A 12,480-nucleotide genomic window follows, 5' to 3' on the forward strand; every position below is an offset into this window, starting at 1 on the left:
TGTATGTGTGCTATCAGAGAAATGACAACGATCCAGTCAATTTCCGATGAACAAAATCACAGCAGGATGAAACAATGCCAAGGTACGTTTTCACTCATATAAATCTTTGAATAAAAGTGATAAACAACTAACACTGACTTTCTGTTTTGCAGCAGCTCAGTGAGGAAAAGCTGGGCCAGACATTTTGGAAGTTGTTGTCATTGTCTCCCTGCCAGCTTCTCTTCCTCAGGAGGAGTTTTGTCTAACATTCAAAATTATTCAAATGCACCATCAAGTTAACTTGTCTATTTCAGGAGAAAAGCATGGAAAGGCAGGAAATTAAGTGATAGGAAATGAGCAGTTTATTAAATAACCCTAGATATTTGTGTTAGACTGTATATAAACAGAAGCATATATATGTTCTTATAACAAGAAAAGGTTATGGGAATTTTCTGCTTGACAGTGTATGTGGTCAGGAAGAGACTTCTTATCTCAAACATGCAGAGATGATCAAATTATTCCTTTCATCCGTTACAGTTCTGCTTTGCACAGATTCATGTAACTTAAAAGGATAGTTCACCCAAAATTGAAAAATTGCTGTTAATTTGCTCACTCTCAGGTAATAATGTAAATAATCTTCATTTTCTTGCACAGACTGATTGTTTTGCTTCATAAGACCTCAGTGTATCATCAGCACAGACGTGCAGTGTATGAATCACCAAGGTCAATTGTTTCACCTATAAAAAACTTCTTTACTGTTCTACTGAAAAATCGAATTTTTATTTCTGGGTGAGCTAATCCTTTGAATATTATTCTTTGTACATTAGGTTTTACATGATTAGAAAAACATTCCATAAATCAATATTAACAAATATAGTATAAGGAACATACAAAATATGTAAAATAATTCTGTAAATATACAGTTAAGGAGAAACAGCTCCCTTTTTTTTTTTTGAGTAAAAAAAATTTACTCATTAAGAGTAGGAGTGTTTAGGTGGCATCCTAACCAAATTGTCCCATTGACTTCATCACTCTCCTCTGACAGCTGGTGGGTATCCTGGTATGCTATGACTGCCATCACTTCATTTGGGTGGATGCTGTATACAGGTGACAGCAGAGGAGATTCCCCAACTCTGTCGAAATTCATCTGTCCAGCGTGAATTCTCATGTGACGTTTAAGGTGTACGTGTTGCGTGAAGCTCCTTCCACACTGAGGGCAGCTAAAAGGTTTCTCTCCAGTGTGAATTCTCATGTGATTCTCAAGGTTTTGCCTCACTGTGAAACTCTTCCCGCACTCAGAACAGGTGAAAGCCGTTGCTTCATTGTGAAGTTTCATGTGAGTCTCGAGGCTTTGCTTCACAGTAAAACTCTTCCCACATTCACAGCAGATGAAGGGCTTCAGCCCAGTGTGAACTCGCATGTGACTCTCAAGGTTTTGCTTTATTCTAAAACTCTTTCCACACACAAAGCAGGTGAAAGGCTTCTCTTCGGTGTGAATTTTCATGTGTCTCTCAAGGTTGGTTTTCATCGTGAAACTGTTCCCACATAGAGGACAGATGTAAAGCTTCTCCTCAGTGTGAATCTTCATGTGCCTCTCAAGCTTTTTCTTCATTGTGAAACTCTTTCCACACTCGGAGCAGGTAAACGGCTTCTCTCCAGTGTGAGTGGTCATGTGGCTCTCGAGGCTTTGTTTGACTGTGAATCTCTTTCCACACTGAGGGCAGGAGAAAGGCTTCACTCCAGTGTGAGTTCTCATGTGACTCTCAAGGTTTTGTTTCACTGTGCAACTCTTTCCACACTCAGAGCAGGTGTAAGGTCTCTCTCCAGTGTGAATTCTCATGTGACTCTCAAGGCTTTGTTTCACTGTGAAACTCTTTCCACATTCAGGGCAAATAAAAGGCTTCTCTCCAGTGTGAGTCCATGTGTGACGTTTAAGACTTTGTTGTTGTGAGAAGCTCATCCCACAGATAGAGCATGTGAAAGGTTTCTCTCCAATGTGAATGCTCATGTGACTTTTAAGACAATGTTTTGCCGTGAAACCCTTTCCACACTCAGGGCAGATGAACGGTTTCTCACCAGTGTGAACTCTCATGTGACTCTCAAGGCTTGCTTTGACTTTGTAACTCTTTCCACATTGGGGGCAGGTGAAAGGTTTCTCGCCAGTGTGAGTTCTTATGTGACGTTTAAGGTATCCGTGTTGCGTGAAGCTCACTTCACACTGAGGGCAGGAGAAAGGTTTCTCTCCAGTGTGAATTCTCATGTGACTTTTAAGGCTTTGTTTCGACGTGAAACTCTTATCACATTCAGGGCAGATGAAAGGTTTCTCTCCAGTGTGACTTCTCATGTGAGTGTTAAGCTGACCTTGTTGTGTGAAAGTCTTTCCACACTGAGGGCAGGTGAAAGGTTTCTCTCCAGTGTGAATCCTTAAATGAGCTTCGAGCCTTTGTTTCACTGCAAAACTCTTTCCACATTGAGAGCAGATGAAAGGTTTCTCTTCAATGTGAATTTCCATGTGCTCCTCAAGACTTGCTTGCTCAAAGAAATGCATCCCACATTCAGGGCAAGTGACAGATCCTTCTTTCAGTTCATTCGGATCTAAAATAAACATTAAAAAAATCAATGCGCAAAGGTCACTTAAGCATCTTCAGGTCGGATAATTACATGGAAAATGAATATAAATGCGCATTCTTTTTTACAAGAAATATTACATGAGACATAAAGGTATACCCCTTTGGGGTACAAAGCCATAACTTGTTGTTTTGTGCATTCCTGTGATCAAAAATAAACGGAGGTGTGACTGTTTAGTAACATTAAGTTTTATTGTAAATCATTGATTAAACATCAACCGTGAATTCTTAGTCCATGAAGATATTTTGTAAAACTTTAAAGGCGATTCTCTATATTTAAATTTTTTTTGCACTCTCAAATTCCACATTTTTAAATAGTTGTATCTCAGGCAATATTGTTCCATTCTAACAAAACAAACATCAATGGAAAGCTTGTTTATACAGCTTTTAAAAGTAGAAAATAAAGTGTCTACTGTATCCATTTTTACAAAATGAAATGCTTTTCAAACAATTATGTAATGTAACTTTACATAATCACGAATCTACAAATTCATTGTGTTTATAGCGTATAGTGTAACAGTTATTAAATTAATCACTGGTTTATAATTTAATTTTGCAGGTGTCTAAAATATAGTCAAATTTATTTTTATTCTATTTTCTCCCCATTTTCTATTATAATGAACATTTTTGAGCTTGCAAAATGTTTTGGAAAGTAGTCAGTGAAGACATATACTTTTGCTTGCAGAGAGGTGTAGTTATGCATTTTGAATTTTATTAAAATAAATAAATGATCAGTTATTCAAGCATCTAAAAATCAAATTTTAACAACACTCGGCTTCTCTGTCTTTAATCTGGTTTTAGATCAAGTTGTTCTTATACAAATCCGCAACTATTGCGGTCAGAACATCTGGAATAGTCACCTTTCTGGGCTTATAAATCATTTGGCACATGTGGCTTTATTAGTCACCATCAACATTTAACAGATTAATTTAAAATATTTGATTCTATGTAACTGACAAATCACCAACTTACACTGTCTTTCATTCTTCTGCTCTGGTCTAGGTGACGGCTGGCAGGTTTTTGTCTTCACATCTGGTGCGTGTGTGGTCTGGTTGCTTTCATTCTGCTCCATCTTTATCGATCAAGTTTATTTCGCAGAATATCCGTTAGTTAGTTTTAATTCATTCTATTCTCTAATAAACGTTCTACAACCGAAGCCGGTTTGGTTTAAAATACAAGCAGCATTAATGCAGCGATGGGCGCTTTCAAAACACTGGATCATGAAGATTCGAAACGTCAATGATTCTTTTGTTTCGAATCAGTGGCTCGGAGCACGTATCAAACTAGCCTGGTCACGTGATATCAGCAATCGAGGCTTCGCTGCGTCATAAGCTGAACATGTTTCGCCAGTGTTTCGCGAATAATGGGCGGTGAACTCCTTGTTATGTTGGATCAGGTTTAGTTTTAAAGAGAATGAAATAGCAAAGAAATATTTTATAGAAGTTGTATATTTGCAAATAAATATTTTAAATTGTAGTATTGTTTATTTCTCGTTGTCTTAAAAGAAATAGGGCCTACATTAAACAAAAAACAGAACACAGACATCAAAGTTGACATTTTATCACCTCACTTTATAAACAAATCAATTCCAACACATTTGGTGGAAATACCTTATTTTAAATAAGAAAAAACACTTACCTTAATAAGTCTTTTGTATCAATTTTGAATTTGGTAAATAAAACCTTAAAAAACGGCAAAACTACCATTAATGACAAAGTTCCCCTGCATCAAATATGGTAAGTGACAGAACAGAAGTTACTTAATTATATAATGAGGTTGAAATATACAGTGTCAATCGGTATACATTTTTATTTTATTGTGTGACATGTGAATATATCCAGCTTTAAACTGGTAAAAGTTATTCGGTGCTCTCTTAAAACCTGTAAGAAAGAATAAAATGTTTGATGTCTGTTTTGGTCTGCTCCGCTCGTTCTCCCGCGCATCCGTATTTGAATTCACAATTCCAACGTTTTTTTTTTTGTTTTTTTTTTTTACGGTGTGAAAAAACAAACCTCAATGGAGACGTTTTCATCGTATTAGGCAGTGAATATGTGCATATTATGAATACAACGTGAGAAAAAGCTACAGGATTTTCTAACACCATACATTTGTGACCCTGGACCACAAAACCAGTCATAAGGTTAAATTTGACAAAACTGAGATTTATACATCATATGAAAGCTCAATAAATAAGCTTTCTATTGATGTATGGTTTGTTAGGATCGGACAATATTTGGCTGATATACATCTATTTGAAATCAGAAATCTGAGGATGCAAAAAAATCAAAAAGACTGAGAAAATCACCTTTAAAGTTGTCCAAATTAGGTTCTTAACAATGCATATTACTAATCAAAAATTACATTTTGATATGTTTACAGTAGGTATTTTACCAAAAATCTTCATGGAACATGAACTTTACTTAATGATTTTTGGCATAAAAGAAAAATAAAAAATTTTGACCCATGCAATGTATTTTTGGCTATTGCTACAAATATACCCCAGCGACTTAAGACTGGTTTTGTGGTCCAGGGTCACATTTCACAAGTTGTCAATGATATTCGTGTCTGATATTCAAAGGTATTCAAACATATTGTCAAGTTAACTTCTTTCTAGCAACGAGGCTTCTAAGGAAAAGACAGTTGTCCTTTCCATCGGTTCTGCCTAACAGAGATTAATGAACTAAAAGTTATTCCATGTACAACGCAGCGTTTGAACATCTTTAGTAATCGCTTAGCCTACACATATTTAGATTATATATATATATATACGACCAAAACAGGTGACGACTAGCAGGTTTGCGTCTGCACATGTTGCTCCATCTTTATCATCAGGAAATGCTTTATCCCGTTTCATTTTACAGATAGCTACATCTGTCATTTTTGCCCACTCTATTCACTAACAAAGATTATGCTACCAAAAAGATATTTAAAATAAGCAATTTCAAAACACTCAGCCAGGTTTTCAAATCTTTGCTTTAAATCAGTGGTTCAGAGCGCGAATCAAACTGGCCGAGACAAGTCACGTGATTTCAGCAAACGAGGCTTCGCTACGTCATACACTGGTTCGAATCTTTTAGAGATTTCGACGATTCACCGCTAGGGGGAGTTGATCTGTTTAATTACGTGATCCAGTATCTAATATAGTTTTAACCAATTTTGGTTCAGATTTAATGTACAAAATAACAATGAATTTACAGGGGAAAAATATAATTTTTGACACCGAAAGAGTTTTTTCTCAACGTGTAGAACTCTACCTTTATCTCTTGTGAAAACACTTTTTAAAACTTAAAACAAAATGACACTTGATGCTTCAGTTTAATTTAAAAATGTTCCTTTGTGTTCAAACTTTTTGTTTATGTTATTATGTTTGTAGTTTAGGAAATGTATTTGTGAAATAGGCTTATATATAGTTAGACAGTGGTTTTGCAGTGGTTTAGGGATTTTTACTTTTGGTGCTAGACTCATTTTTGTAGTTGTCTAGTCAACTCTTCTGCCAAGCGGCAAATGCAGGGATAGAGAAAGAGGCAGGAAATTAAGTAATATGAACAAAGTTTCTTGAATAACCATAGATATATATCTAAGAGCTCTAAATCATTTTCTTTGCACAACATAAGGTTACCCATCATTAGAAAAACATGGCAAAATAAATACAAAGGAAAGATATATATAGGGATATATAAAATGTATATATGATAAATAAGTAAAGAAATATAAATAATGGGGGAGGGGGTATTTCTGTTAGGGCTATACAAGTTTTTAAATTAATCATCAAGATTATGACTGCAGTTGCTGCTCGTAAACTAACTGTAAAATCTCTCAGTTATGGTATTCAATTTAGTCTTAAAGAGCAGGTCACATGGTGTTTTAAAGTGTCCTAATATTGTGTGGGAGTCCCCTACAAATTGCATTGATATTACCTTATCAATTCAAACCCGAGTCCGAGGAGGATACCGATGCAGTCGCTCAACCGAAAACAACTTAATAAGGACATCGATCAGTGGTAATTTTAAACTTTGTATGTGGTACGAATTGTATTGCTGTGGTATCGTGGAGAAAAAAAAAAGATTTTTAACCACTGATACTTCACATCATCTTTCAGCAATGAAAAAAACAAACAAACTTGCTTTCACAGCGTCTTCTCAACATGATGTAAAATCACTAACTATCAAAAGTGTAACTAGTGACGTAAATCAACTCGTTAAGGCTGTTCTGAATTGACTCTTTCTATAGAAAGACAATATCTTTAATTATCAATTTTGCTGAATGTTTACATTGAAGCTGAATGGTCCACTGCGTTACAAACCCATATGACCTGCTCTTTAATGTGTCAAATGGCCTAATAATTTAAACAGATTGACTATATCACACTCCTTCAATAGCTGGTGGGTTTTCTGGTCTTTTGAAAGGCCTCTGTCCAGTGTGAATTCTCATGTGTCTCGTAAGGCGCTCTTTCATCGTGAAACTCTTTTCACACTCGGAGCAGGCGTAAGGCTTCTCTCCGGTGTGAATTCGTATGTGTCTCTCAAGGTTTTGTCTCATTCTGCAACTCTTTCCACACTGAGGGCAAATGAAAGGCTTCTCTCCAGTGTGAATTGTCATGTGACGTTGAAGGTTTTGTCTCAATCTGCAACTCTTTCCACACTCAGGGCAGACATACGGCCTTTCGTCAGTGTGAATTCTCATGTGAACGTTAAGATTTTGTTTGTCTCCGAAACTGTTTCCACACTCAGGGCAGACGTAAGGTTTCTCTCCAGTGTGAGTTCTCATGTGTTTCTCAAGGGTTTGTTTGAACGCAAAACTCCTTCCACACTCAGAGCAGTCGAAAAGCTTCTCTCCGGTGTGAACTTTCATGTGTTGCTGAAGACTCTTGTTCACAGTAAAACTCTTTCCACACTCAGCACAGGTGAAGGGTTTCTCTCCAGTGTGATTTCTCATGTGATATTTAAGGTTCTTTTTCACTGCGAAACCTTTTCCACACTCGGAGCAGGAGAAAGGTTTCTCTCCGGTGTGAATTCTCATGTGTTGTTTAAGGATCTTCCTCATTTTGAAACTCCTTCCACATTCAGAACAGGTGAAAGCTTTCTCTACAGAGTGACTTCTCATGTGCTGCTTATGGTTTGCTTGTCGAATGGTCGGTATCCCAACATCATGGCGAGTGACAGAATCTTCGTTCAGTTCGTTCTGATCTAAAATAAACATTAAAAGATCAGTGTTCTTCTTGATGCTAGTTTTTTATTTGAAAGTAATTAGCAGGAAAACATACAGTTAGTTGACCAGGAGCAAACAGGCCTTGAATCACCCTACAGATGATTTAGCCATTTTTAGATGTTTTTCTGTTGTTACACTAGGGCTGCAACGATTCGTCGACATTGTCGACAAAAATCGATAATAGAAATAGTCGACAATGAATTTCATTGTCGATGTTGTCGCCAGACATGTTTTCTCCGACCGAGTGAGGCATCTCTCTGCCGAGAGTCGCACATAGGCATGAGCTTCTATGCTGAGCGATAACATACAGAAATGGCGGCGTCCAATGCACTGAATGCAGCAGCTGCGCGTACCAAAACACGCCCGTTTCACACATACTCCGTCGGCAGTGCGTATTTTTTTTCCACACCCATGTTAACGGATTACAACGTTCACAATGTACGGACTGTAAACGCGTTCTGTGTGAGCGCAAAACGAGTCCGTGCTGCTTCTGCACCGCATACGTAACGCACACGGACTGTAGACGCAATGCAGACTGAGTATGTGTGAAACAGGCATAACGTTTGGGAGCATTTTAGCCTGCTACGGCGAATTAAAATATTACCTGCATGGTTTGTAAAGCAGTCCTTGCGCATCACGGCAGCACCTCTGTGATGCACGAACATTTAAAGAGAAAGCACGTCGGACAGTTGAATGAAACGGAGTTTGGCTGGCCTCGGTAAGATTTAAATAACATGGAAGCCAATACGTTTTGTTTTGGATACATGTTTGTTTACGGTATCATTGCTGCTGATGTGCCTGCCCCTGGTTTACAGGAAGAAAATGTTTACTTGATTTTAATTTATTTTTTCTTATAAAACAAATGTGCCTGTCCTTTAAAAAGATTATAGAGTTTCTTAATTTATGCATTTATGTCTGTACTGACCGATTACTGTGCCTAAATGGTTTTAGACAGGGCATTTTTATTTACTTTTAGTATGAATTGGCCTATCAGCAGCAAAGTTCAATAAAATATGCATTTTTCATTGAAGTACCCCCTTCTTTCTTGTATTTACTATAATTTTCCACATAATTAAAGCAATCTCATGCTAAATTTGAGAAAAATTGAATAATTATCCGATTAGTCGACTAATCGTTTCAATAGTCGGTGACTAGTCGACTATTAAAATAGTCGTTAGTTGCAGCCCTATGTTACACACTGCAGAAATAGTCTTTGGAGACACTATTATTACATATATTATTATTATTATTATTATATATTCATATAGACTGTTTTCATGACGCGTCTTCAATCTGCCATATTGTCCACTAAACTGAACGAAACTTGCATATTTTGCTGATTACTACTGCTGAAAATGGTAAATTCTTGTCATGTTTTGGATCGGAGTGGGAAAAACATTTGGAGTACTATAGACTGCTGAAATTTACAACAAATCAAGGAGGAGAGCCCAAAAAACGCTGTCTGAGAAACAAAAGACGTTTGTGGTTGGCCAAACTGAATCTTGACAACATTCGCGTTTGTTCTTATTTCCAGTCAGTTGGTAAAATATTAGGCTAATATCTTAATTAATATCCATTACCACCTATTAACTTTAGTTTGTCCAAATATTGCACCCTTTCCTGATTACTAAGTCTTTCTCTATACGATTTAGCAGCTTCCACATGTTTTTTTTCCCATGGTATATACAGAATAAATTAGCAGAACAATGTATTAAGTATTAAGCCAAATCGTGGCGTAAGTGCAAACCCTTTATTTCGCTTTATTCAACAGGAAAACGTGTTCCCATTATAACTATGTTTTGTTAGTTTCTCTAACCTGTTTACCTGACTTCACTGGTTTTAGCAAGGTAACTGGGACATTTATTGTCAAATCAGTTATCTTCACGGTTATTAGCATCTCTGCAGTAAGTTTTAGTCAACGATTTTTAAGATTTTTGACATGTGAATTTTCAATAGCCACGATCAACAAATAACCGAATTAAGATTCTTTGTAAGCCGCAAATAGCCAGCTTACCTTGTCTTTTATTCTCCCGCCTTTGTCTAGGTGAGGACTGGCAGGTTTTCGTTTGCACATCTGGCATGGTATGGCTGTTTTCATGCTGTTCTATCTTTATGACCAGGGAATTTTCCATCCCGTTTATTTCGAAGATCGCTCCATCAGCCATGTTTAATTCACTGTTTCCGTGTTAAATATTCTATACCTAAATCTTGATTGAAATAACGGAAAGCTATAATGTAGTAGTAGGTAAATTCACAGCGCTTCTTCATGAAGCTTCGAAGCTATGAATCGTTTGTTTTGAATCTGGGGTTCGGAGCGTGTAGCAAACCGGCCAATCACGTGGTGTCAGCAAACGAGGCTTCGTTACGTCACACATCGGTTCGAATCTTTTTGGAATTTAAATGATTCGCCGCTAGAGGGCAATACGTAAACAAACCAGTATAATATGACCCTGGACCACAAAATCAGGAATAAGGGTCAATTTTTTACAATTAAGATTTATACAATACCTGAAAACAGAATAAATACGATTTCCATTGATGTATGGTTTGTTAGGGTAGGACATATTTGGCCGAGATACTATTTGAAAATCTAAAATCTGAAATCTGAGGGTGCAACAAGAAGTTTAAAGTTGTCCAAATTCTTAGCAATGGAATATTACTAATCAAAAGTTAAGCTTTGATATATTTACAAAGGGAATTTTACAAAATCTCTTCATGGAACATAATTTGACTTAATATCCTAATTCCTAATGATTTTTGGCTTAAAATAAAATTCGATCATTTCTTGTTTTTGGGGCCTAGGGTCACATATAGTTCTAACTGATCTGGGTTCAATTATATAATGTAGGTTCATGTGTGTATAATGGACAAATGGAGAGTGATAATTGTATTTAAATCGACGCATATTAACCAAACCGTCCCGAAACACACAAAACAAGCACTACAAATAAATAAATAAATAAATAAATAAATTCACACTTAATGATGAATGCATTTAATAGATTACACATACACTGGAATTGATTTGTAAAAGTGTCGTTTACCACACGTTTGGTCTGTGTTTTCATGGTTTTGTCCAGCAGGTGTCGTAAGTGTACGGCGTTTCAAGCGATTCGAAAGAAAATCTTTTTGCAAAGCAATTTGTTGAATTTATTTTAAGTGTCTAAAAGCTCCGTTTAGCTCCGCACTAATTTAATAGGTTATAGATTTCTCTATCCAAACCTCGTGCGAACAGTTACGATCTGCAAAGTAACAGAAAGATTATGCTATTTTAGTGCTTAAAAGCTAGTTTGTGGAAAACATACACCTACTATATGTGTGCTTTATCACAATACTAAAAATTCAGTGGATTTATGTTTATACAACAAAGCATAACCAAGCATCTTTACTTTTCATGTTTTGTCTATACCTTTCCACACCTCATTATACTGAAGGATAAGTGTCTATGTAAAAAGAGAGAGAGAGAGAGAGAGAAAAAACAATGGAATAACAGATGACAATCTATTGCTATATCTGTAGGCTATAATTAATTCTGAGCTTTAGCTGTTACACATATGGAGATAAAAACACACATCTATAGGCTAGTACTCTTTTAAATTCCCCTTGAGATGAAATGAGATCTGGAGATGAAAGCACTAAGTAAATGCTGAAAACTCATCTTATCTTGAAGGACCCTATAGTTTATGAGAAAGAGTGGAGCAGGAGCAGAAGCACAAAGACTATATTGTTTTGGATTATCTGCGTGGGCCAAGGTTATATCCTCTATTTCTTTGTTTTACAAACACAGATATACACTACTGTGTTTTCATCCAAGAGGATCCAATTGACATCTGTGATTATATAAGATAACAACAGACTACCTTTAACAAATAAAACTCTTGGCATTATTAGATATGAATTGCAGCATCGTTTTGTAGCATTTACTGGCCTTAAATCATCTTGGGGCCATGCCCAGAATGTGGTTTAATCTTTATGCTTTTATTCTTAGGCCATTTTTGACAATTTAATTCCCATTAGGATTATAAAACATACTCACACAAACACTTGAGTTAATTGTCAGTGTAAGGCATTAGCTAAATGTTGCTCAGCTCATGTTCATTTACTCACTGTGTGATTCAACACTGTTGTCAAAAATGACAATCACTTGCTGTGCAAGAACTCTAATGTGCCAACCAACACGCAGGGCTGTTAAATATTTTAATTTCCTTTCACAAATACGTGCTTGATTATTAACTTTAGTTAATGCGCCATCTTAAGTAAACTAGAGTTTTACAGTTTCTGTGAGCGGTAACAGCACAGCCTTCCTTATCATGCTGTACAATTTCAGATGTCCTTCAAGTCCAAGATAAGACATATATGCCAAGATAAGCCAAGATAAGACATATATGACGTTTTTTTTTTGTGCTAATGTTTTGAAATTATATATAAATGTTGAGTTTTTGTATGTCTAATAATTATGACAAAGCATGCCATAATTTTCACTTTTAATGTAATAATGATTTACCAAAGCAGACAGAAAAAACCTGAAAGAGACCTGCACTGTTTACATTGGCTTTAATCAGCTTAAAGGTCTAAGTATGGTGTCCTTGGTAATTAGCGTCAATGCAATCACTGATTATCTCTTTAACGAGCTTGTAAAGCAGCGGCAGATTATATAATTACAGTT

The 12,480-nt window shown here is 36.3% G+C and overlaps 1 protein-coding gene across 1 annotated transcript; it reads right to left on the reverse strand.

The window, feature by feature from the left end:
- Positions 1-326: 326 nt before the first annotated feature.
- Positions 327-10,092, reverse strand: LOC141336515 (uncharacterized). The gene is made up of 3 exons (XM_073842177.1): positions 9,829-10,092; positions 7,021-7,792; positions 327-2,474 (listed from the first exon to the last, which is right to left on the reverse strand). The coding sequence occupies exons 1-3, from the start codon at positions 9,977-9,979 to the stop codon at positions 947-949; spliced, it is 2,451 nt and encodes an 816-aa protein (XP_073698278.1). The 5' UTR covers positions 9,980-10,092; the 3' UTR covers positions 327-946.
- Between the last annotated feature and the right edge of the window lie 2,388 nt (positions 10,093-12,480).

The sequence above is a fragment of the Garra rufa genome, chromosome 6 (genome assembly GCF_049309525.1).
Source record: "Garra rufa chromosome 6, GarRuf1.0, whole genome shotgun sequence".
In the NCBI taxonomy this organism is placed as follows: domain Eukaryota; kingdom Metazoa; phylum Chordata; class Actinopteri; order Cypriniformes; family Cyprinidae; genus Garra; species Garra rufa.

Bases quoted from the DNA above. Each gene is read 5' to 3' on its own strand.
- LOC141336515 (XM_073842177.1), bottom strand. From the start codon at position 9,979: ATGGCTGATGGAGCGATCTTCGAAATAAACGGGATGGAAAATTCCCTG. The intron at 7,793-9,828 runs GTAAGCTGGCTA...TGTTTATTTTAG, and splicing joins GCGGGAGAATAAAAGACAAG to ATCAGAACGAACTGAACGAA. The intron at 2,475-7,020 runs ACAGAGGCCTTT...AATTCACATTGA, and splicing joins CACATGAGAATTCACACTGG to AGAGAAACCTTTCATCTGCT.